At 39.0% G+C, this 27892-nt stretch overlaps 1 protein-coding gene across 3 annotated transcripts in view; it reads right to left on the reverse strand.

Moving 5' to 3' along the window:
- The window catches only part of Gab3 (GRB2 associated binding protein 3), a 92182-nt gene that overhangs the window by 32689 nt on the left and 31601 nt on the right, over nucleotides 1-27892 (reverse strand). For all 3 annotated transcript variants that reach the window (XM_041637087.1, XM_041637088.1, XM_041637086.1), the window contains exon 2: nucleotides 1149-1452. In XM_041637087.1, the coding sequence (XP_041493021.1) occupies nucleotides 1149-1452 (304 nt within the window). The remainder of the gene's footprint in view (nucleotides 1-1148; nucleotides 1453-27892) is intronic.

Below are 27892 nucleotides of genomic sequence, written 5' to 3' on the forward strand. Positions count from 1 at the left end.
CACCACCTCGTGATGCTACAAAGATTATTAGAAATGGGTTAATCAAGATGTGAGAATTATGGAGGAGGTGGCGAGGAAGAGACAGAAATCTTTAATAAATAAACGGAAAAAAGATGTGAAAATTAGCCAAAAAGAGGATAGAACTAATGGGCCAGGCAGTGTTTAAATGAATACAATTCGTATGTTGTTATTTCGGGTATAAAGGTAGCCATATGGGAGCCGGGTGGGACGAAAAGCAGGTCAGCTCGTCTCATCACTACAGCTAGGTAAGGCTGTGAAGTATTTTCTTGATTGAATCATTTGAGGTGAGATGTCATACCATAAATCTTGGTCACAATTTCTAGTAGCAGTCCACACAAAAGAAAAGATGAAGCTTTTACTTTTTGCCTGCTTTCCCTCACTCTTTAGGGGAAATTCATCTATCCTGCTGCTGAGGCATTCCTTTGCTGGTATTAGAACCTACATTTTAAAGATTCCATTGTAGAATGAAGACCAATTGTGGCATATACATCCTCATGGACTGAATGACTATCTGATTCTTGGCCTTTCCATCAGGAGACAGCCATTGTGTAAGCCACTCTAATAAACACACACACACACACACACACACCCCACTCTATCAGTTCTGTTACTTAAGAGAACCTTGACTAATACAGACTCAAAAACAAAATCTACAAAGTAAAGTAAATTATAACCCTAGGCTATAACCCTCTTGTATACTACATGGGAATGGTAGTATGTGGAGACAAGGTCAAAGACAAGGGAGGGAAGAAGATGGAAAAAGACAGGGTGTGGAATTAGAAGGCAAAGGAAGGGGGAAAAGGGAAAGGAGAAGGAAGAAAGAATTGAGTTAATTGCTCTCAATGCCAAAAAGTGACCCAGAGCCAACTTTCAGGTTGTTTATTAGCAGAGATCTCCAATATTACATGTATGGGCAAGTTTTGCCTTTCTACATTTGGAACTGAATCCTACTACTAAGCAAAAGACAGTTTCAAGTGTTGTATTAGTAGAATTAGCTTTGGTAATATACATTACATTGCCAAAATACCTTCACAGAGGTAGGCACCACTTATTTGCAGTAGTTTTCCAGCACCAACAAAGCATCTTGGACAATCCCTTTGCTCAAGGAGTTCCAACCCTGCTCTTACCTGCACCATCTTCTAGGTGACTGAGATTGCAGACTTGACTGATGCTGTGTACCCACACCTGCATTTCTTCCTCAGTCTTGGCTACTAGGTAGAATGTACGGGAAGTAGTCTTGACAATGAACACAAAATTGTTCTGAAACTCCTTCCTAACGAAGTCAGGGCCTGCATGTTTCCACACAGTGCATTCACTGAGGTCTATCACACGGATAGGCTTGCTGGAGTGCTTGTTGCGATAGTACTCTAAGACATCAGGATTGCCACTCATGCGGCCCTGCCGGAGAACAAACCACCGCTTGCGCCAAGCCTGCAGAGAAAATTTGACATGAAGTTATTAGACCAATTTTTCATGTTTCTTAAACTCTGACAAGAACCTTATAGCAGGGACAAAGACAGCAAGAAAGAAGAAAAACTGTCATTCTAAAGTAATACTTTTTTCTTAGAGAGAGTCTTAAAGAGGGCACAATAGATTCAAACTCACTGTGTAGTCAAAGGAGACCTCAAATTCTTTATTTAAGGGGCTGGGAGTTTGACTAGTTGCTCAGTAGTTAACAGCATTTGATGCTCTTGTAGAGAACCTGTATTCAGTTCCTAGCATCCACAAGGCAGCTGACAACCACCTATAACTCCAGTTTCAGGGGATCCAATGTCCTCTTCTGAATTCATAGGCACTAGGTATGCATGTGGTACATAGACATACATGCAGTCAAAACATTCACACATATTAAATAAAATAAGTAAATGTAGTGTGTGTGTGTGTGTGCTGGACAGTTCAACTTGATACAAGCTAAAGCTGTCTGAGAGGAGGGAACCTTAATTAAGAAAATGCCTCCACTGGACTCTCTAAACGTGGCGGACAATGAAGGCTGATGAGAAGCCAAGGACAATGGCACTAGGATTCGATCCTAATGCATGAACTGGCTTTGTGGGAGCCTAGCCTGTTTGGATTGTTTGGATGCTCGCCTTCCTGGACCTGGATAGAAGTGGGAGGACCTTGGACTTCCCGCAGGGCAGGGAATCTGAACTGCTCTTCAATCTCGAGAGGGAGGGGGAATGGGGTGGGGGGAGGGGGAGAGGAATGGGGAGAGGGGGAGGGGAGTGGGGGAGGGGCGATGTGTTGGAGGAGGGGTAGGGAAATGGGAAATGGGAAACGGGGAGGATGCGGAAATTTTTTTCAACAACTAAAAAAAAAAATGCCTCCATAAGGTCGGGCAGGCTTGAAAGGCATTTTCTTTTTCTTTTCTTTTCTTTTTTTTTTCAGGACAGGGTTTCTCTGTGTAGTCCAGGCTGTCCTGGAACTTGTTCTGTAGACCAAGAGACTCTGTCCTCAAACTTGGAGATCCACCCACCTCTGCCTCCCAAGTCCTGGGATTAAAGGTGTGTGCCACCATCACCTGGCATAAGACATTTTCTTATTTAGTGATTGATTGGGGGGGGGGAGCGCCATTCCAGGATAAGCAAACCTTGGGGAGCAAGCCAGTAAGAAGCTCCCCTCCATGGCTTTTATACCAGCTCCTGCCTCCAGGTTCCTGCCCTGTTTTAGTTCCTGTCCTGACTTCCTTCGATGATAAACAGTGATATGGAAGTGTAAGCCAAATAAATCCTTTCATTTCTAACTTGCTTTTTGGTCATGGTGTTTCATTGCACCAATAGAAAACCTAAGACTATATTTCTGATTTTCTCTTGCCACTATTTCCCAAGTGCTGGTATTACAGTTCATAACCATACCAAACTTCCTAATGATACATTTGGTAGTAAAGAAAAAATATACCATCTGTAAATCTGCTTTACTGCATAGTTTTAAGGACAGGTCAGTATTGGGGAGGCTAATGATACAATTTATAGTCATAGTTTGGAGAAGGAAGTGAGGAACTTGAGTTCCACACCTTTTTATTTAAGGTATCCCTTCATTATCTCAAGCAACTGAACCAGCCCACATACATAACATAGATGTACTTTATGCTGTAGCAATTGGACACAATGGCCCCAAATGGGAATGAGCACAGAAAAGGGCAACAGGGTAACAACAAATGCAAGTGGAGAGATTTATAGCTCTGTGGTTTTTCTCTTCCAAGTGATGGCATGTGTGACAGCCGGATGTGTGGTTCTGCTAAGAGGCATGGTGAGCAACAGAATAGGAAGTCTTCTGTAACTCTAGCTTTAACAATAACAACAAAAATGATTTGTTTTTGTTTGTTTGTTTTCATGTGTCTGAGTGTTTTGTCTGAACACCACAAGAGGGTTTTAAATCCCATGGGACTACAGTCATAGATAGTTGTGAACCACTATATGGGAATTGAACTCAGGACTTCTGGAAGAGCAGCCAGTGCTCTTAACCCTGAACAATTTCTTCAATCTCTGTATCTCTAGTTTTTAAGCCAAGAAGCTAGGGGGGAAACCATTATTTGGAGCACATTCAATTCTCTCTCTATTCAAATAATATGAGATTCAGGGAAGCAGAGACTCTAAAGATGGTCTTTGTGAAAAGCAAAGACCAGTTGTCACAAAGGACCCGTAAGTATACCTAAGAATCCAAAGGCCTTCTAGGCTGTGACAAGGGATAGCAAGCAAAAGGATAGTCACTGAGTTGTGTTGAGGCAGAAAATCCCTTCCCTAGATCTGCCTTTACATGCATGTAAAGCTCTGAAAAGAGATTTGTCTCTCAGAAGATGGAGGCAGTATGACAGGAGAAACAACAGCATGAATATTTTATGGGAATAGTCTAGGAGGAAGAGAAAAATTAATGACTCAAAAATGCCTGTTGCAAAAACAGGCACTGCCAGGCATGGTATATTTTAATCTTAGAATTTGGGAGGCAGAAGCTGGTGGGATATCATGAGTTCAAGGCTACCTTACCCTACTAAGTGAGTTCCAGTTCAGCTAGACTACAAATTGAGACCCAGTCTCAAAAAACAATAACAAGAAAACATGACTGGAAACAAGAAAACTGAATGGAAGTGGGTCATTAGCAAAGAGAGGAATTCACCTCGCTCTGGGGTTTAGAATAGGAGGTGGGAAAACAGTTTTGGGATTAATAGGGACAAAGGACAGGATGATATCTTGCATGCTTGCTAAGGAAATCTTCCAAGGAAGGCCTGGAGAACCCCAAACTTTCCATGAGCTACTTTGGTGAGGAAATGTGAAGAGGAACTTTGTTTTACTTCTTTAAAAATGGTTCCAAAAGAGGAAATCAAATTGAGCACAGAAGCAAGTTTCATGTTAAGTTCTTTTAACACGGAGGGGAGATGACACAGACATTAAAATTCATTGATTCGAAAAGTACCAGTTGATATAATAATATGCGACATACTATGCAGATACTGAAGAAGTCAAATCAAGCAAGTCACACATCATGCCACTCCCAGTCTTGTGGGTGGCAGGGGAAGTGGGCAGATGGATAATCAGATAATTGTAGTCAATGAGACAAGTGTTATAATAAAAGAAAACCAAGATACTAAGAGAGAACACAAAAGAAAGACCCCTGTCAGATCAAGGTCTGGGAAGGCTCCAAAGAGAAGTGGTGACTACAATATGACTAAAGCAATAAAGAGGGAGGAGCATGCACAAAGACACAAAGAAGGAAAAGGCATGAAGTTGTTCATAAGTATCTCAGCAGGGCTAGAAGGAAAAAGAGTTACATAAGTAACTTGAGGAAGATACAATGCAGTCTTGATGCTAAATCAAATAAGATTACTAGCATGAGTTTCCCTAGGTTTTAAAATGTCTGCCTGAGAACTATGATTGGAAAAAGCCAAAATAATGTGTCCTAGGAGTGTTTGCTAAGTAAGTAGGTCAAAGACCAAGGTTCAATGCATAACGGAGAAGAAAAAGCTTCTGTACAGTAAAAGAAATGACAAAATTAAATGGCGACTGTGAAAAAGACTGAAAAAAAATGCAAACAACGCTTCTGACTACATTGGATTTGTTGTTGTTGTTGTTTTGCTGTTGTTGTTGAGACATGGTTTCTCTGTGTAACTCTAGTTATCCTGAAATTCTGTGGGAACCTGGTTGGCCTCCCACTCAGAAATCCATCAGTTTCTGCCTCCTGAGTCCTGGGACTTAAGGCATGCACCACCACACCCAGCTGATTAGATTTAACTTCTAAAATGCACAAAGAACTTCTAGGACTAGAAAGATGACTCATTGTTTTAGAGTGCATGCTGATCTAGCAGAAGACCCAGATTCTGTTCCCAATACCCATATCTGTTACCTCTTATAATCTCAGCTCCACGGGGCTCTCCAGAAAGCCCTCTTCTGACTTCCAAGGGCACCTGCACTCAGGTACACAACACCTTACAGACATATACATGATGTTAAAAAATTTAAGATAGAATATTTACAACTCAATTTCAGGACAACAAATAATCCCACTTAAACTGGTGGCATATACTTATAATTCCAGCACTCAGCAGACAGATACTGGAGGATCTCTGTGATCTCAAGGCTAACCTGGTCTACTTAGTGAGTTTCAAGTCATTCAGAGCTACATGGTGAGACTCTGTCTCATGGGAAACAATTAGACAAGGATCTAAAGAGAAGCTTTACAAAGAAGACATACAAATGGCAAAGAGTTATTAAAAAAGATGTTCAGTATCATTAGGGAAACACAAATTAAAACAAAAAGACATTACTTCACCCCAGTTAGGTTATCTATTATTAAAAAGAAAGCAATTGTTTGTGAAAGTGGAGAGAAAGGGGCACCGATGTACACTCTTATTGGGAAATGTAAATTAGTATGATTACTATAAAGTTAAAACTAGAACTACTATATGATCCAGAAATCCCTTTTCTGGATATATATAAAAAGAAAACAAAATCAACATCTTGTAAATATGGCCGTATTGTCATATTCATACCAGAAATGTTTAACAGTGGACAAATGGTTTTAAAAAATGTGGTGCATCTACACAATGAAATGCCATTTGGTCTTTTTTTTTTAAAAAAAAATATTTATTTATTTATTATGTATACAATATTCTGTTTGTGTGTATGCCTACAGGCCAGAAGAGGGCACCAGACCCCATTACAGATGGTTGTGAGTCACCACATGGTTGCTGGGAATTGAACTCAGGACCTTTGGAAGACGAGGCAATGCTCTTAACCTCTGAACCCTCTCTCCAGCCCCCATTCAGTCTTTAAAAAGGAAGGAGTGCAGCATTTATCAGGAATATTTGAAAAAATATGTCAGGTTAAATAAGTCAGACACAAAGAAAAATATTATATGACTCCATTCATTTATGGAATTGTTTTATAAAGTCAAATACCCAGAGATGATGAAATGGTGGTTAATGAGGGTAAGGCATACAAGGAAATAGGGAGGTGTAGGCCAGAGTATACAAAGTAGCAGACATTTAGGCTAAATAAATCTAGAGATCTAAAGTTTAATTTACAGAAGACTATAATTTAAAAATATATTATATTGGATATTATTGTAAAATTAGATTTTAGCTGCTCTTATCACAAAAACAATAGCTGTGAGATATATGGTAATATACCTCAGTATGGTAACCATTTCACTATCATATTATCATGTTATAAAACCAATATATATATATATATATATATAATTTATTTTTGAAAGACAAACAACATGATAGGTGATCTGTGAATTACATGAGACTGAAAAGATGTATCATAGTCTTAAGTGTGCACAGATGTTCTTTGTTTCTGAGACAAGGTTTTGTTGTATAATCTAGGCTAGTCTGGAGCTCTCTATTGTAGCCCAGTCTAGCCTATAACTCATGATACACTTTCTATAGAAGAGTGACTGACACTTGAATATATGTTTCCCTATTATAGGTGAATTATATTCCCCTACACAAATTATTGTATTCCCTCTTCCCAAATAGGGTGAATGTCACCCAAATGAAAAATAGGATCTTTACCACATTAAAGTAAGGTCATTAGGTGGGCTATAATTACATATGATTACAGCCCATTACATATTGATGTCCTTATAAAAAGAGATACTAGGGCACAAAGCTGTACACAAGAAAAACTCTGAAGGAAAAAGTGTGTGTGTGTGGGGGGGGGTGTAGCAGAAACCATAGGCCTCAATCCAGACCAATGATTCATAGCAATGAATGCAAGTAAAGATGTATGAACTAAATGGTAAACTGTGTGATTCACCAGGCCACACTTCAGCTTCCAGGACAAGATTCTTCTTTTAAAAAAATGTCAGGTGGTAGTGGTGCATATCTTTAATTTTAGCACTCTGGAGGGAGAAGCAGGCAGATCTCTGTGAGTCAGAGGTCAGCTTGGTCTACAAGAGCTAGTTCCAGGACAGACTCCAAATCTACAAAGAAACCCTGTCTTGAAAAACCGGAAAAAAAAAAACATGGGGATAAGATAGCTACTTTAAAAAGGAATGAACTCTGCTGGAACCTTAATTTCAGATTGTAATCTCTCAAATGTGGAATCATTGAAATTCTGGAACTTGTTTCCTACCCACAAAATCAATTTAAAAACTATCTCAATAAATGATACAATGTGAAAGACAATCATTACAGGGCTGAATACAATAATGGACAATGAAATTCCATAATACAATTCCAAGAACTTAGTAGTTCTTCGATTCAGTGGACTCACAAAATGAGTAACTACAAGAACTCACATAGTAAATTCTGATCTGCCAGGATGGAGAATCCTGGAACATTCATCAAACTCCAGAAAGGCTAACCCTCAGAGACATGCTAAGCTAGGCCCACAGTATAGGCTACTCTTGGTCTGCTCTAATAAAGCTTTAAAAGAAGCCTTAGAAAGATAAAACTGATATACAAATCACTGAATTTCCTGCCAAAAATTTCAACAATATTTAGGAGAATACAATATAATATACCAAAATGCTACTAAAAATGCAAAGTAACCAGAAAATGTGACCTATAACCAAAAGAAAAATCAATCATCATCAGAAAGACATCTAAAAATGAGAGAGACCATGGAATAAACAGATAAATAACTTTAAAACAACAAGTACTCTTTGATATTTAAAGGAAAACATGTACATTATGAGAGAATAGAAAATATACACAAGAAGAAATGAAACTTGGAGAGGTTACAAAATATTGCAGCATCTGAAAATGTTCACTAAATAATCAGGGTACCAGAAGCATTGAAGAAAGGGAAAGGGGAGAGGGAGAGAGAGATTCTTTATTGATTTATAATGAACCTAATATCCAGTATTTTCTCATCATAAACTTACTGTCTAGGAGCAACTAGATACACATGGTCTCTAACCTGGAACTCAGGCTGTCAGAAAAGGCTTAAATGAGACTATCAGACATTATAAGAACATACTCAGGATGAACATTTATTAATCAGTAGGATGAACAATTGAGGCTGAAGTTGGACCATTTTATTCCTGCACTCAGTTATAATTGCACAGTAAAACAAACCTGGCAGGGTTATAACAAGTTACACTTCTTTGGCTTTAGAATTCACTCTAATAAAATGAAGTGTCCTGTCTGGATTGTATCCATTGTCAAAAGACACTGAAATGTACTGGGAAACATCCTGAAAGTATCTGAGGCTGTAAAGAGACGCCTCTGATTTAAACTGCTTTTCTGGCAAGAGTGATTACTGTCCCTTTGTTTCAACGGAATTGGCCCCTTGCCCCTCTGCAGTGGTGAAATCCCTAAGCTATGAAATCATTTCCTTCACATGTACACAGGATGGGTCAGTAACCTGCCTCCACAATCAGGCTTTCGAACTCAAACTGAGAGGGCAAAACCCACAACTATCTTCATTTCAAGCTCTAGGTTTTGATCTTTCATTATTGTCATTTCAGCAATGGCAGTTTTATTTTTGTTTTTCTTACTTAACTGACTTTTTAAAAAAAAAAACCAAAACCTATGTGGGCCTCTTCCTTTCTTGAATCATAAATGTGCTACACACTGTCCTGTCGAGGAGTATGTGCTTACATTCTCATTGTTCTGATTGCTTACAGGCACTGATATCTCTCTGAGCTGCTTTTTCAGTGGTTTCTTATTAGACACCTTTAGGAGATGCCTTATATTAGAGGAAAATGAAGAGAAAACCTGTCCCTGTGAACTTATCTTCAAATAGCATGTCTAGCCCAATGTTCCTCACTACTACATATGAAGGTTAGTTTAGGGGTGGAACTAGTTTGAGAACATCTGGAGTTACCAGAAAATCTCCAGAAGCCAATGAACACCAGTCAGCATCCAATGCTTCTTGGAAATTTAACCTATGCTGACAAAGATTATATGCTTTATGACAGCAGGAATGTTTTCTATCTGTTTCTAAAGTCCAACAGGTATTTTTAATAGACATGGCATGTAAGATATTCTCAGTACATCACTGCTGATCGGATGATTGACTGAAATGGGTGCAGCTACACAAGGACAATGTGATGGATTTCTGAGGTGGCACAATTCTGTATATGAGCCGAAGAGGTAGCTACATTAATCTACAAGGTAATGAGCTAACTCTGTGCACACATGCACACACAAGTGCACATGCAACAGGAGCCAGCTACAGTAGGTCTTAATAGGTATCAATGTACTTTGCTTGTTGGGAGACTGCTAGAAGCTGATACTAAGAGAACTGGGAAAACGTTACACTAGCCTCATGGATGTTCCTTTTTACATCTTCCTGTGAATCTAATGGCTTTGAAATAATGAACCTAAAAAAGATACACAATACAAAATTATTTTAAAATATAGATTCTATATTATAAAAAAGTCCTAAAGGTGAGACAAGTAAAAAAGCATAAAATGTGTTGGATGCCAATCCAAAAGCATCAACCATTGATTTAAATGGAAATTTTCTCAATGTTGTAGTAAAAAAGTACTTATTGTATGCCTATTGTGGGCTAAACCTTGGGATGTGTGAAACTGCAGTGCTGACAGAAGTTCAGTGAGCCAAGTTCATAAACACCAGGAGGTTTGAAGTGAAAGTGAAGTGAATGAAGTTAGAGAGGTTGCTGTGGCCAGATGATGGAAGACAAATAGGTAACCTAATTGATAGGACTTGGTCACCAGCTGTATGTGTGCCTCAAGGGAGATGAAGGGTTCCACATTGAAGTATAGGCATCTGACTTGCATTTGAAAGATGTTGTTATCATGTAACATGTTATCAAGGGCATAGTATTTCTTGTGGAACCCAGAGCTTGCTAATTACTACAGTCTACTTAACCAGCTTGACTTGGGGATCCTGTCTCTGACTCCTGAGTGTTGGGATTACGGGCAGGCCACAACACCCACCCCGCTTTTATGTGGGTGCTGGGATCTGAACTCAAGTCCTCATACTTGTGTGGTAAGTGCTTTTATTTCTATCACGTAGAAATATCAAGGTTGTTTTTCAAAATTTACTTCTATACTCAAAACATTTCTTTCACTTCACTTAAAAACTTCTCCTTTGGACTCTCTAGACACACTGGAAAGAAAGGAAAGAAGAATAAGATTTGATCTTGTCTGACTTACTGATTCTTCATTTCCTTTTTAGATCTTTTCTCATTTTTGTTCCTCTGACTCTGAAAATGGTTTCCCTGCTCTTACTGCAAATGATATATACTTAGTAAATTCTGGTTAGTCTTTAGGAAATCTAACTGCTCAATTACTGACTGCAATTTGTAAGGCCTCTAAGAATCTTGGATGTGATCCCAGAACACAAATGAAAGAAAACATTTGGTGACAACTTGGAGGATTTTAGAAACTTTCAAAGACCTGTTCCTCTACACTGAGATCCCATTTTCTTTCCAGTAATTGCACCTTGAATGTACTCTGGAAGTTTAGGTATATTCAAAAATTACAAAGGGCAAAAATCATTGAAAAAAACAAAATTCTGGTTAATCTTCTATTTTCTGCTGAGCTTTACTCTATTTCCTTGCCAAAGGGGTCATGGGACCCAAGGGCAGAGGGTTGGGAATTTCCAGGAGCAGGTTGCATTGCTGCTCTCTGTCCTGGATGAGTTCCAGTAGCCCAGGGATTGCTGGTGCCCCTTCAGCCTGATGGTCTGTAACCTTCTGCTCTCTGCCAGATAGAGTTGGGACTTGTCCCAGGCATGGGATAACTTCCTGTGATTGTGCTGGAGATGACCTGGCCCACAGGATCCACTTCCATAGTTTGTCAACAGAGGCAGGGAAATCTTGTATCTCTGCAGTGATGTGGGCCTTGGGAGGAGGAATCCCGAGATTAAATGTTCAGTACAGATAAAGTGAGTCAAGAGGGTTGTGTTCAAGCACAGCCACATTACATGACACATGTTTGACCTTCTTTATACATTGTTTCTCATTATTCCTTGGGTGATACTCTTAGCATTCAATAAGAACTGCTACATAGATTCATGAGGGTTACAAACTTGTGTCGCCAGTTACCAATATATTGTGTACCAGCATCAAGATTCAAAATGGGTTGGAACGATGAACTAAAAACAACTCAGGAACAACTACATTTAAAACTCTAATAAATACTATGATTGAGTCTGCAGTGTAATGAAAAACAAAGTAAATAATCAAGTTTGGACAGATTCAAAGATGTTTAATATGAAGACTGTGATGACAGAGCTGACATTCAGAGATACTACCAGTGTGGGAGAGGGGAAGATACTCTAAACAAAGGCACTTCCAAAGGCATGAAATCATGAGAATATACTTTGTTTTGTGGTGCATATATGTGTGTGAGAGGTTGACACTGGAAGTCTTTCTCAAATGCTTTTCACATTATTTTTTGAAACAGGATCTCTCACTGAACTTGTAGCTCATCAATTCAATTAGGCTGGCTGACTATCAAGTCCCAAAGATCTACCTTTATTCCCCCTCCCCAACTCCCAGAGCTGAGATTATGGGTGTGCACTGACATGCCTGGCTTTTTTTTAATGTGGGTACTAGGGGTTGAACTCAAGAAAAGGAATAAGCTGTAATCAAGTTATGAGCATAGAAGAAAGAGACAAAAACCATACCAAAGGCATATAAAATGTTTTCAGGAATTAATCCAGATTCCCATACTTATATAGTATACATTTAACCCACAGAGCCCAAGAATATGTTTTCAAAAAAGTACTCTTACATCAAATTGTTAGGTGTAAATAGCAATAATGTCCACACGATATGAAAGCATTTATTGTCATTGAACTGCACAGTGACAAATAGTTAATATAGTCACTGCTATATATTTTTACTTGAATAAAAATGAAAGATAAATATTATCACACCTTTAAGAGGATTATTATAATCAAAGTAACAACAAAAGAATCCTAGAGTAACAGACTCCTCAAAATATTCACTTATAATAGGAAACACATGTGTCCCAAAATTATTTGTAATGCTTTAGATGGGTTGATTACATCATTTGATACTCTCTGTGGACCCCAGATGAGATACATATTCTCATATACCATTCTATATACATGGAGAAACTGAGGTATAAGGAGCTTATACTGAACATTTAGTACAAGCTAAAAATAAACAAGCAATTTACCTTACTCTCCCACCTCAAAGTTCTCTTTGGTGTAAGATAGTCCCTGATTTCCATTCTTTCTCCCTCTCTTAGCTTTGTAGTTGGACTTTTTTTTATTGGGACTGTCAGCTTCCCAATAATGACATGGAGACTTATTATTAATTATGAAATCTTGGCCAATATCTTAGGCTTGTTTCTAACTAGCTCTTATAACTGAAATTAACCCATTTCTATTAATTTTCTTTTGCCTCATGACTTTATTACCTTATCTCCATAGTGCCCATCCTTCTTTCTCTGTGTCCCTAGCATCTTCACCTTCTTCCCAGCATTCTCTCTGTCCCAAACACCTTGCCTAGCTATTGGCCATTCAGCTTATTTTAAAACCAATAAGAGATGTCTTTATAGTGTTGAAAAAGATTATTCCACAACATGTCTTTTTCCTCAAACTCTGTTTTTTTTGTCTTATTGCCCTAAGAAAGAAAATTATCCATGACATAATTATCTCTTCTCTAGGTTAAACATTTTTCTCTGAAATTATTCAGATATCTTTCTCTTCTTTTGTCAAATTTGTGCCATCTCTAAGGGAACATGAGATGTGTAGCTAATCTAGAGTTTCTTTCTTGATTTTAGATTTTTTTATTTTAAATACTTTTTATTTTTAATGAGACAACAGAGAGGATTTATATAAATATACTTATTAGTCTATATTAATTTTATTTTTATATCTTTCTCAGAAACATCTTTTTAAACTTTGTTAGTTGTAGTAGGCCAAACAAGAGTATTTTGTTAAATTTTGTGTTTATCTGATGCCTAATAAAGCTAGATATTATTTCCTATGTATGGAGTCCTTTCAAAGGCATATGTAAACTGTTAGTAATATGTTTTATAACCATTATGTTTATCTTTTTATAATAATTGATAAACATTATTTCTTAAGTTTTCATACTTTATCATACACTTTGTTTATATGATGTAAAGGAAAACCAGTTTATTATATCTATATCATTTATCTATATCTATATCATCTATATATCTAAATCTATATTTTGGGTGGGACCCACAGTAAGGCACACAGGTGTGGGGGTGTTCCATAACTCAAGGAAGAATGTGACTGCTTTCTTCCCTTGTCTAAAAGAGTCTGCCTGAGGCTAAATTAAAGAGTTTTAGATTAATGCCATTGGCAAAGGAGATTTCAAGTATTGAAATCTACATTGACTAGTATTGATTTTGATATGTGGTTATTAGTGATCACTTTTATGCAGATCTATAATGAAAAGAGCAAGCTGAGCAAAGAAAAATACAAAATGTGCGATTTTAGGAGAAAAGAGGCACCAGGACGTAAGGAGTTAAGTCCAGTGCTCAAAGAGATAAAAAGTTTTTTAAAAATCCTGATGCTAAATGTAATAAAGGGAGTGGTGACCTCAGGGCAAGACCCCACCCAGATAAACTTACAACTTGTAAAAAGGAATTAATGAAAATTTTAAGCAGTGAAGGAAATCACTGAAAACAGAAAGCTGGTAAAATGTAATTGAATGAGGAAAGGCCAAGTTCCAGCCTGAAAAAGCAGAAAAGTTTGTCTCTTTGGCCATATGGTTCTGGCTTTAGAATTGAGGATAGAAGAAAAGGATTGTGGAATCTCCTTCTGTGGCTAAGGAAAACCACTAAAGCCAGGCATATATCAGGGGTGCCCCTGCACAGAGGTGCTAAGAGGCCACTACATAAAGCTGTGAAGGTGAAGCCTGGATTTTGTTCGAAATCCTAAGATGTTGGAGATGCCAGAGTTGTGAGATTCCTGACAATGAAAGCTTCAGACTGGGCACAAATCAGCAAGACAGTTAACTATGTTTCAGTCAATAAAGCTAAAAGGAGTTGGAGATCTAAAAAATACTTTGGTGATGTGGGAATCCCTCTGTGTGCTGTGATAACCATTAATGAATAAAGAAACTGCTTTGGATCTATAGCAAGGCAGAACTTAGGTGGGCAGGGAAAGCTAGGCTGAGGACTGGGAGAAAGAAGGGCAGAGTCAGAGAGACACCATGGATCTGCCCACCAGAGTCAGACATGCCAAAACTTTGCTGGTAGGCCACGACCTCATGGTGATGCACAGATTAATGGAGATGGGTTAAAATAAGATGTAAGAATTAGATAATAGAAGTTAGAGCTAAAGTGCCAAGCAGTGATTTAATTAATACAGTTTCTGTGTGGTTATTTAGAATCTAAGCTAGCTGGGTGGCTGGGACCAATAAGCAGCTCCTTGCAACACTTTGACATCAGACATGGATATGCAGAATTGGTATTTTGTACTTCTTGTTTTTTTCTTGCTTTTTTAATGATTTCAGCCACATAAGGCTGATAATTCTGGATTCTAGGGGTCATGCAGGTGCATACAAGCCCTCAGGCAGAAGTGCCTAATAGCCCCCGGGGATGTTAAAGGGTTCTGCGTGATCCACATATGACTCAGCTAAGCCATTGTGTGTATGTATGGTTGCATCATCCATGTATGACTCCGCTAAGGCCTTGCACACATGTGTGAGCCCCATCATTTGTGTATGACGTAGCCACGTCAATCCCCCTGTGCACATGTGCTAGGCAGCTTTTAAAAGCTGGATGTGCCATCTTCTTCTCTCTCTCTCTGCACACTGACTTCCCCAGGCCTATGCACATCCCGGCTAACAAACTCCTAAGCAGATTTGTTGCATGTTCCATGTTTCCTTCTTACTCGCACCAGGTAATTTCAGCTTTGGTTCAGTATTTCCTCACTATGCTCTCTTTTCTTCCTTTTGGAATGGTAATGTACATCAAATGACAGTGTTCATTGAAAGTATGTGATCTGCTTTTTCATTTTGATTGTACAGGGGTTACAGTTAAGAGATTGCCATGAGTCTCAGAGAAGACTTTGAACTTTGTACTTTTAATCATTGTTAAGATTGTTATAGACTATCAGGGACTTTTGAAGTTGGACTGAATGCACTTTTTGCACTATGATGTATGGGACCAGGGTGTAGAATATGGTAGTTTGAATAAGAATAGACTCATACATTTGAATGCTTAGTCATCAGGGAGTCAGTAGCTCTATTTAGAAAGATTAAGAAGTGTAGCCTTGTCGGAGGAAGTGTGGGTTTGTTAGAGGAAGTATGTCACTGAGGATGGGCTTTAAGGCTTCCAAAGCCTAAGTGAGACCCAGTGGTTCTCTCTTTTCCTGCTGCTGCCTGTGGATCCAGATGTAGAACTCTCAGCTTCTTCTCCAGTACCATGTCTGCCTGCCATGATAATAATGGACTAAACCTCTGAAATTGTAAGTAAGTCCTAAGTAAATAACTTCTTTTATAAGAGTTGCCCTAGTCATGGTGTCTCTTCAGAGAAACAGAACATTAAGTCACCGCAAGAGAGGAAGGTCAAACCATTTACAGCTGATATAACAACTAATGATTCTATGGAAACATTAAATCCAGGAGGGTCTGGAAAGATGCATTTTATGTTCTTAATGACCACAATTACCAACCCAGACTATTATTCCTAGCAAAACTATCCATTAAAATTAAATTTAAAAAAACTTTCCGTGATGAAAATATATTAAACGAATTTATGAGCACTAAGCCATAGAGGACATTCTATGGAGGACAGAAGACAAGGATAAGCATACCTAAGAGATCACACTATTTAACAATAACCAGGATGTAACAAACAATACCAGGACAATTCAACAAAAAAGGTATAAGAGTGACTGGAGAAATGGCTTCATGATTAAGAGCACTTGCTGCTCTTCCAGAAGACCTGAGTTCAGTTTCTAGCACCCACACTAAGCAGCTTATAACCATCCATAACTGCAGCTCCAGGCATGCTAGGAACCAAACTTGGGTCCTCTGAAAGAGCAGTCAGTATGCGTTCTTAATAAGTGTAGCATCTCTTGAGCATTGGAGTACTAGATGTAAAACCACATATTAATCCCAATACAGTGACAGTACATCCCCCCCAAAATAAACAGAGAAACACTGGGATTAAATGACATCATTAGAGAAATTCAATTTATAGAACATTATACTGAAACACTAAAGAATATACATTCTTCTCAGAAGTCCATGGAAGTTTCTCTAAAGTCAACTGCACAGTAGTATACAAAGCAAATATGAACAAATACAGTAATATTGAAATAACATCCTGTATTAACTGCAATGAAATAAAGCTAGCTATAAACAGCAAATTATAGAAATTTCACAAACGCATAAATAAAACAACACATTATTGACTGATAAATGGATCACTAAAGAAATAAAAGAAATTCCTATAACTGAATGAAAACAAAAATACAAAATACCAAAATTTATAGGACATGATGAAGGCATTTCTAATTTGTGCCTACATCAAAAAAATTATAGAGAACCCAAGTAAACAACTTAATAATTCACCCTAAGCTCTTGGGAGGAAAAAGAAAAAAAAACAATACTCCATAACAGTAGATGCAGAAAAATAATCAAGACTGGAGCAGAAAATAATGAAATAGAAATGAAAAAACAATACAAAGAGTCAATGGAAAGAGCCCCGGTCCAGCCACCATGCATTGTGGGCTGGGCTACCTACCACCACTATGATGAGCAAGTATGAGGTGGAGAGATGGGAGGGTAAGAGAAGCAGAGCAGTTCATGTGCTGTGTGGAGAGAAGTGAGAACAGGCTGGTATGAGCTACCTGCACTGCCCCACCTTAGAGCACATGATGTCTGAGCCATATCCATGGCCCTAATGCAACTGGGGTTTGTGATGATGTCTGTGGCTGTGTTACCACCAAGGACTATGTGGATTTCCATGGTTTGGGCTGCTGTCAGAAGCCATGCTGATTTCCAAGGGCCAGGCTGCCACCAGGGCTATACTTATCTGAGTGGTCTTGTTCTATGGTCCTACCATAGCCTGGGGTCTGTGTTGATGTCTGTGGCCCATATTATCACCAAAAGCAATGTGGATGCCTGTGGTTTGGGCTGCCACCTAAAGACATGTTGATGCCTGAGGGTGGTGTTGAGCTGGCTACACCCTTAGCCCACTTCTGTGGGAAAGTTGGCCCCACTCCTCACCAGCCTGCCAAAGGACTGCACTGGTATAGGATGGGCAAGAGGGAGACCCCCTCCAGTCACCACGTCACTGGCCACCACTAGGCAGTGACATCAGTGGCATTGGCATGGGAAAACTGGAGGAACCATAACCGCAGGATTTCTGTGACTCAGGGCAACAGCAGAACAGCAGAGAGGGTTCTCAGTGAGGGTTCAGTGTTGATGTAGTAGAAGCCAAAGGACTTGAAACAGACCAACTACTCATTGCCAATGAACATTTGTAAGCAAAGCTGTTTGAACAAAAGGGATACTGCTTGACACATCTCAGCTCCCAATGCCACTACTGACAAATGAATAAATGATGGAGAGGTGGGAAAGAAGAAGGAGCATAGTGGCACACACATGCTGCAACTGAAGATGAGACAGCAGTAATGGGTGTAGGAGAATACTGCAGTTAACAAAGGAGCAAGTCATTTCCCAGAGGGTCAGTGAGATTTTTTTAAAATTTCTTTGTGTGGGGAAGGTTATATGGGTGGAAGGCAGACATGGAATGACTGGGAAACAGGTGGGATGGGGTTAATGATGTGAAATTCCCAAAAAATAAATTAAAAAACATGTTCTTAAAACCCACAAAAAATAATGAAATTGAGTTGGTTATTTGAAAAGAAACAAGATTGACAAACCTTTAGCTAAATTAACCAAAAGAAAGACAGAAGAATCAAATTAAAATTAGACACAAAAAGGGAGATGTTGTTGGGTGATAGTAGTGCATGCCTTTAATCCCAGCACATGGGAGGCAGAGGTAGGCAGATCTCTGTAAGTTTGAGGCCTGCAGAGTGAGTTCTAAGGCAGCCAACACTCTTTACGCAGAGAAACCCTGTCTCAGAAAAACAAAAATCCAAAAAAGGAGCTATTACAATAGACACCAGTGAAATTTAGCAAATTATAACAAAATACCTTAAACACATCTATTCTACTAAATTAGAAAACTTAAGAGAAATGGATAAATTTCTAGGCATATACAAAATACAAAATTAAGCCAAGATGAAGTAAATAATTTAAACAAATCTATAACTATCAAAGAGATTGAAATATTAACAAAGTTCTCCTAACTTGAAAAATGAAAATTGCAAAAAAAGCATGGGACAAGATGATTTCACTGCAGAATTTTACCAGAATTTTAAATAACTAATACTACTCAAATTATCCCATAAAATGACAGCTCCTAAACATTTTTATGAAGCTCCTAAATATATATATATATCAGGGTAGTCTATGTATACATATATGTATATATATATACACATAAGAAAGAGAGAGAGAAAGAAAATTACAAGTCATTCTTCAAACTGAACATAGTTGTAAATTTTCTAAATAAAATATTCACAAACCAAATTTAGGGTCATTTCAAAAATATCATTTGTCATAACTAAATTGGCTTCATTCCAGAGATTCAGGAATAATTCAACATTTGCAAATCATTAAATGTTACTATCACATAAACAAATGGAAAGAAATCACATAATTTTCTCCATATATGCACAAAAGGCATCTGACAAAATCTAACATTTCTTCATGATAAAAAAATCATGGAGAGGCTAAGCATGAAAGGAATATATCTCAATACAATAAAAGCAATATGCAACACCCTAAGTGGAAAAAAATCTCAAAGCATACCCACTCAGATCAGGAACAAGACAAGTGTATTAACTCTCTCCATGCTTATTCAATATAGTACTTGAAATCTAGCTATAACAGTAAGATAAGAGAAAAAAGTAAAAGGGATAAAAATAGGAAAGAAAAAAGTCAAAGTATTCCAATTTGCAGATAACATAATTCTATACACAAAATACCCTAAAGACACCACTAAAACAAAATGCCATCCTATAAAAAAAAGCGTACACAGATTCAATGAAATGTTGACTGGTGTCATTACACAGGTCTTATTTAGGCAACCATATTGTTGAGATTTCATGGGTGCAGCTTCCTGTTGTGTCTAGAAGGTACTATCTCACAGCATGCATCCTGGTCCTCTGGTTAACAATGATGTTTCACGAGTTTTGGGTGTAGGGATTTCATTGTAGATGTACCAACTGGAGTTGGACACCTACAATCACCTATTCTCTGCATTTTAGCTACTTGTGGATCTCTGTAATAGCCTGCATCTGCTGTAAAAAGATTATTGATGAGGAGTGAAGTAGCCTAGAAAAAGAGCCTGTACTCAATGGTAAAAACTTAGCTGAAGAAACTACACACATTGGTTGTAGGACATAGAGAACTCAATCTTGCACTGACCAAGAAGCTCTCTCCCTACTGGTTAGCTTGCATAGTACTGGGATGTTCTAGGCAGGCTTCTTAGGAAGAAAAGATACCAATGATCTTACCCAGCACTGGACCCTGCATTCTATAGTACTTCCCTGTTGGGTAAGATATGACCCCTGGTGCAACAGTTAAAGGGGTAACCAACTGCTTTTTTTTTGCATTTGAGGTCTGCTGCACAGAAGAAATCCATGTCTCTTTGCTCTGGTGTTATGGCAACTGTTAGGTTTCACATGACCCATCAGATGGCCCTACACCCATGTACATATGGGGAGCATGTGGTAGTTTGAAAGAAAATGTCTCCCCAAAAGAGTGTCATCATTAGGAAGTGTGCCCTTGTTGGAGGAAGTGTGTCACTGTGGGGCTGAGCTTTGAGGTCTTTTTCTCAAGTTTCCTTCCTGTTGCCTGCAAGATGTAGCACTCTCGGCTCCAGCACCACATCTGTCTGCACACTGCCACGCTCCCCTCATGATCATAACGGAGTGAACCTCTGAAACTGTAAGCAAGCAACCCCAATTAATTGTTTCCTTCATAAGAGTTTCTGTGGTTATTGTGTCTCTTTACAGCAATAGTAAACCCTAACTAAGACATAGCACTAATTGAATTTAGTTGTTATTTTTTTCAAAAAGAGTAGTTGGGGTCTTGGAAGAAGTTGTAGGGGTAGGGTGGATATTGTAGTGATATTTTGTTTGTGCTATAACAAATAAAGCTTGTTTGAGGATCGGAGTGTGAAGCAAGCCACTATGTAGCCATAGACACCAGGCAGTGGTGACACACACCTTTAATCCCAGCACATGGGAGGAAGAGGCTGGCGGACGGATCGCAGTTGAGTTCAAGGCCACCATGGGATACCCAAGATTGATCTGGTCTCAAAGAGAAACAGAGCTGGGACGTGATGGCTCAGAACTTTTATCCCAGGACTTGGGAGTCACACGTCTTTAATCCCAACACTAGGTAGGTGGAAACAGGAAGGGATATGGCTGGGCAGAGAGAGGAATATATGGCAGGAGGAGACAAGATTCAAGATTCAGTCTGAGGACTTGTAGAGACAGGATACCCCATTCTGTCTGAGGTATTTATATAGGTAAGAACTAGTGGCTGGCTGCTCTGTTTCTCTGATCTTTTAGTTTTCACCCCCTACTATCTGACTCCGGGTTTTTATTATTAAGATCAATTAGAACTGGTGCTACAGTGTTGAGGGAGCTGCAGGCTGCGTTCCTGCCACCCGGCTCCTGGCCGCCTGGCTAGCTTATGCCCCAAAATAACAACACACAAACTGTATTCGTTTAAACACTGCTTGGCCCATTTCTATTAATGTGTGTAGCACAGAGGTGTGCTTACTGGGAAGAGTCTAGCCTACATCCATCTTGGGTTGGAGGTTCATTGCGTCTGCCTCAGAGAGCAGAGCTATGGCATCTGAGCTCACTTCCTCTTCCTCCCAGCATTCTATTCTGTCTACTCCACCCACCTAAAGGCTGGCCTATCAAATGGGCCAAGGCAGTTTCTTTATCAGCCAATGACCTTCCTCTATCATTTCCCCTTTTTCTGTTTAAACAAAAAGGAAAGGCTTTCAATTTAGCATAGCAAAATTACATATAACAAAACAGTTATCAAGTAAAAATTACAATATTTACATCTATTTTATCTTTATCATAACTAAGGAAAACTATAACTATAACTAACTATTCTTCAACTCCATCAAAGACTCCAGAAAGATACAATATTACCTAAGCAAACAAGAAATAAGCAACTTCCAAACTCTAGAAATGACAGAGACATCTTGCTGCCTGGACAGTCACCCAAAGTTTCTCTGTACCGTTGGGGCATCCATCTTCGGCCTACAGGCTCATAGTTTCCAGCAGACATTTCCATGAAGCAGGAAATTTCAAAGGCAGTTCAGTCACTATCTGCTGTGTCCTGAAGAATGTGTGGCAGACTCTTTCATGAATCAGGATCTCCAAAAGATCATCTCACCTTTAGGCAAGTTCAGCAGTCCTCTCTCTGCTGGTTCTCTGTGTCCAGTTTATGCAACAGTCCAGGCAAGAGCAGTTTCTTGCCAAAATGGCTATCAAACTCCATAAGGTGACACTTCAATGCCCATCTTCTTCTTGAAGTAGACTGGTGCTGCCAGGAGCAGAGTATCTCATTATCATGGAAAGTCCTAAGTTATTAAAACATTAAATGTCATATTCTGTAGTCTTCAAAAGATATGAAGAATGCCTATCTAAAATACATCTATGTACATCTAGAAAATATAACTAACATAACTACAAACTTTACTATTATTAATGATTATCCATTAACAACCTATATACATTACATTTTTAAATGAACTACACAATCACAATACCTTAATCAAGATCAGAAACACATATACATATTACCAAATTGACCCTAAATTTAAATCACTAAAGCAAAATCCATATCAATGTAAATTTTTCATACCTATATCATATCTCCCTTTAAATGTAAAAGAACATTTATAAACAATATTTGGGAATATGGGCATAGTTATTTCTCTCCAAACTGCTTCCTGCTGTATGGGGGAGCTGTTAATCAGAAATTTCAGGGTATAACCTGTGTTCTAGGTTCAACTCAGTCGTCAATTGAGTGAAGTAATTTTTTGAGGGTTTTCACAGCAACCTTTCAGGAGAGCATGGTCCATCATACCATCTTGGGATAGAAGCACTCCACAGGGTTTCATCCTCTGTGAAAAAAAAAGAATCTCTTTTCCAAAGTATCATATCCTTAGATCCAAATTCTGAAGTCAAGTTATTTTCAAAATATCTATGTTGGATTAGTTCAGCAGCATTTATAAACAAATATCTTTTAGCATCTGTTGCTCCTTCCTCAGCATCCAAACAATTCAAACAGAGCATAATAGCATATAGTATCAAGATTCTCATTGTATTTTCCATCTTTGTGCAGCTTTATTTTAACCTCTATTTCATTTATTTTACTTTTATTTTTTGCTTTTTGAGACAGGTTCTTTGTATATCTTTGACCTGGAATAACTCTGTCGACCAGGCTGTCCTTGAACTTTCAGAGATCCTTCTCTCTCTGCCTCCCAGGCATTGGGATTAAAGGCGTGTGCTACCACACCTTGAAGTCTCAGAGGTCAATCTCCCTCTGCCTTCCAAGTTTTGGGATTAAAGGAGTGTCCTACCACACCCAACTATTCTTTCTTCCTTTTTTTTTGTTTTTTACTTTAAGAACTTTAACTTTTAGCCTGCATATATTTTTAACACACTGTAAATGATTTAAAGGTTTTCTTTGTCTTTGAATCTCTTTTTACTGTATATTTCTCTTTTTCTGAGCACACGAGCCTTTTAATTACTGAGCAATATGGGTAGGATTAAAGCCCGTGGCTTTGGCGGCTGGATCCAACCCATTCCTTAGCTTTCCAGCCTCATGGTGGAGGTACTGCTGGAGCCATTTTTATTGCCACAACTCTATGGCATTTCAAGGTCTTTGCCAGCAAGCAAGCAAACACTCAAATGCTCTCTCTATAGCTGACCTCCTCCTTTTTGTTTAAACAGAAAAAGGGGAAATGATGGAGGAAGGTCATTGGCGAATAAAGAAACTGCCTTGGCCCATTTGATAGGCCAGCCTTTAGGTGGGTGGAGTAGACAGAATAGAATGCTGGGAGGAAGAGGAAGTGAGCTCAGATGCCATAGCTCTGCTCTCTGAGGCAGATGCGATGAACCTCCGACCCAGGATGGACGTAGGCTAGAATCTTCCCGGTAAGTGCACCTTGGGGTGCTACACACATTATTAGAAATGGGCTAGTCCAGTTGCAAGAGTTAGCCGAGAAGAGGCTAGATATAATGGGCCAAGCAGTGTTTAAAAGAATACAATTTGTGTGTTGTTATTTCAGGGTATAAGCTAGCCAGGCGGCTGGGAGTCAGGCTGTGGGAAGAGGCCCACAGCTCCCTCAACACTACAGGATACAATCAAAAAACATTGTTCACATGTATGAAAATTTCCAAGAATAAATAGAAAATACTATTATTTATACAAGTTTTATTTTTGTATAACAAAAACCTGAAGTCTTTAGATTCACCTATTGTAGACTCTGAGACCCTTATTTATGGCTAGAAACCAATTATGAGTGAGTACAACCCATGTTCATCTTTTTGGGTCTGGGATACCTCACTCAGGATAGTGTTTTCTATTTCCATCCATTTGCATGCAAAATTCGAGAAGTCATTGTTTTTTTACCGCTGAGTAGTACTCTAATGTGTAGATATTCCATACTTTCTTCATCCATTCTTCCATTGAAGGGCATCTAGGTTGTTTCCAGGTTCTGGCTATTACAAATAATAGTGCTATGAACATAGTTGAACAAATGCTTTTGTCATATGATAGGGCATTTCTTGGGTATATTCCCAAGAGCGGTATTGCTGGGTCCAGGGGTAGGTTGATCCCGAATTTCCTAAGAAACCGAAACACTGACTTCCATAGTGGTTGCACAAGATTGCATTCCCACCAGCAATGGATGAGGGTACCCCTTCCTCCACAACCTCTCCAGCAAAGGTTATCGTTGGTGTTTTTGACTTTAGCCATTCTCACAGGTGTAAGATGATATCTCAAAGTTGTTTTGATTTGCATTTCCCTGATTGCTAAGGAAGTTGAGCATGACCTTAAGTGTCTTTTGGCCATTTGAACTTCTTCTGTTGAGAATTCTCTGTTCAGATCAGTGCCCCATTTTTTAATTGGGTTAATTAGCATTTTAAAGTCTAGTTTCTTGAGTTCTCTATATATTTTGGAGATTAGACCTTTGTCTGTTGCGGGGTTGGTGAAGATCTTCTCCCAGTCAGTAGGTTGCCTTTGTGTCTTAGTGACAGTGTCCTTTGCTTTGCAGAAGAGGAAAAACATATAGTTATCCTCTTGGCTAAGGGAAGTAGACAAAATTGCCGGGGAGAAAATTGGGATCTTGGGGTGGGGTGGGTTGGGGGTAAGGGGAGATGGAGAGAGAAAAGTTAGAAGGGAAGGAGGTCCGGCCTTGGGAAAGCAGGAGGATTGGGATAAAGGAAGGTTGGACAGGGGAGCACGGAACCACAATTGTTAGTTAAGGGAACCACTTTAGGGTTGGCAAGAGACCTGACCCTAGAGGGGCTCCCAGGTGCCCAAGCTGAGGTCCCCAGTTAGTTCCTTGGGCAGTTGAGAATAGGGAACCTGAAATGACCCTATCCTTGAGCAATACTGACGAATATCTTGCATATCATCATAGAACCTTCATCTGGTGATGGATGGAGATAGAGACAGAGACCCACACTGGAGCACTGGACTGAGCTCCCAAAGTCCCAATGAGGAGCAGAAGGAGGGAGAACATGAGCAAAGAAGTCGGGACCACGAGGGATGCACCCACCCACTGAGACAGTCGAGCTGATCTATTGAGAGCTCACCAAGACCAGCTGGACTGTGACTGAAAAAGCATGGGATAAAACTGGACTCTCTGAACATGGCGAACTATGAGGGCTGATGAGACGCAAAGGACAATGGCACGGGTGTCTGATCCTACGTAATGTGATGGCTTTGTGGGAGCCCAGCCAGTTTGGATGTTCACCTTCCTAGATATGGAAGGAGGGGGGAGGTCCTAGGTCTTACCACAGGGCAGAAAACCCTGACTGCTCTTTGGACTGGAGAGGGAGGGGGAAAGGAGTGGGGGGAGGGGGAGAAGCGTGGAAGGAGGGGGCATAGGGGGGAGGAGGGGGAGGGAAATTGGGAGGCTGGGAGGAGGTGGAAACTTGTTTTTTTTTCTCCTTTTCTCAATAAAAAAAATCGTTTAAAAGAAAAAAAAAAACCTGAAGTCTCTCTCAAGTTTTTATTCCACTACTATGTTTTAAAATGTTCTCTCCCTAAGGCCCTACACCTTGCATTAGCATCACAGTAAAGTTGACCCTGAAGGTGTAGGTGTGGGGGATCTGACTGTGAAGAGATGAAAGCAGGGGAACTGGCCCCATCCCTTGCTCATCCCTGCAAGGGATGAACTCAACAGGACAAAGCAGGAGAGCTCACCTTGGTGGTGAGGACAAAGGAGAGCTGGCAGGCTGATCAACCCTGCAACTACCCAGGTCCAGAACCAGGGTTTTTGGGTCAGCCCACCCCAACATCTACCCAATCTGTGATCTGATCGTGCACGTGACGGGACCAGTCCAGCAGACCCAAAGTCACAGGATTTCCACTACACAGGACAACAGCAGAATAATCAAGAAGAGTTCCAGTGAGAAACCACCATCAATAATAGTGTAGCAGAAACCAGAACCCTTGAACCAGACCAATAACTCTTTGCAATGAACACTTGGCAAGTGAAGATATATGGATTAAAAAAGGGTTACTTCATGGCTCACTGTGTCACACTACAACTTCCCTGATGAGAATGATTTTTCTTCTCTCTTTTCTTTTTTTCTCTTAAATTTTATTTTATTTGGGGGGCAGTTTGCAAAGACAGAGGGTGAATATGAAGGGATGGGGGAATGAATGGGATGGAGATGCATGATGTGAAAACACAGAGAATAAATTTTAAAATGTTCTCTCTAATATATCTAAGATATCTTGATATCTTAATATATCTCTCACAATATATCTTGATAGTCATTGTGATAAAGGGTAGAGAAGTTTTTGCCCACACACTTTACAGGTCACTGGGACATTCTTATAAGACTCTACCTTGGCGGAATATACAGGTTACATATATATTTTTATATATAGTTATAGTCATGTTTTGTTTGTTTGTTTTGTTTTTTGAGACAAGACTTTAGCTTTCCTAGCCTGACTGAATTTGAAGGCCTTCTGTGCATCAAGACTATAAAGAATATTTTCTTTTAAACCTTTAGTTATTATATAAATGTCATTATAAATGGATAAACCAATCACAAGAACTATAAAGGAACAGATTTAATTACAAAGAATAAAATTATTTATATGGTGAGGAACTGCTATGAACAGAGTTGAGATGATTAATACACAGGGAATTGTACAGTTTAGTAAGTAAAACATGTAAAGGGCTTCTGTGTTGCACCATGATAAATATAAGTGAGTGACTTAATAGAAAAGGGTCAAAAGGCATGATTAGGCTTTTCATAGAAAGTAAAACAGAATAAAACTAAATATTAAGACATGTTTTATGGAACCAGGCATGGTGGTGCACACCTTTAATCCAAGTACTAGTGAAGCAGAGGCAGGCAGATCTCTGAGTTCAAGGCCAGCCTGATCTACAGACTAAGTTCCAGAACAGTCAGGGCTACACAGAGAAGCCTTGTCTGAATAGACAAAAAAAGTTTAAGAAAAAATATTTGTCTGTCATATTGGAAAAAATTCATATATGCATGCAATGACAAAAAATTAGAAACTAAATGTCCATGAAAAGGATTAAATAAATACTGGTATGAATAACCAAACCACATATTTCCTTTTATCCCAGTCTGTTTCTACTTCCATTTTTATACCTTCAAAATCTGTGCTCTTGTATGTAATGGATAGCCCCTTGAATTTTAGTTTTCTTATACTATTTTTCAGTCGGAATAAAATGAACACTAAAGATGATAAATTACTAAATAAAACCAAGTTTTTTTTTAATTACAGACTGTTCATAAGATATTTTCCTAGACTTCTACTGGCTCTACTCACTATATCATCTTCTCCCTAGTAGTAGTCAGCATTGTTCCTCATCTACAGAACTCTAATCATGCCTGACCTAGCTCGTCTCCCTAGTTCTGTACTAGTCTTTACAGTTCATGCAGCTGGGCCCTTATCCCTTTTCATCACTCCTTTCACTTTATCCACTATACCTCTCACTCCTGGGCTCTCAACAAGTCATCTATGTTTTGAATATTGTCTATTCCCTTTCCTAATTAAAGAATGGGACATACAATTTCCCAGGCATGTTTAGTTCTTTCAAGTATTAGTAAAAATATTTCTGACAAGCCAATAGCAGTCCTAAAACAGGAATTGCAGATGGCAGTTACTG

This window comes from Microtus oregoni, unplaced genomic scaffold, assembly GCF_018167655.1.
Source record: "Microtus oregoni isolate MIOR12 unplaced genomic scaffold, Mior012 000050F_ref0000143, whole genome shotgun sequence".
NCBI lineage: Eukaryota > Metazoa > Chordata > Mammalia > Rodentia > Cricetidae > Microtus > Microtus oregoni.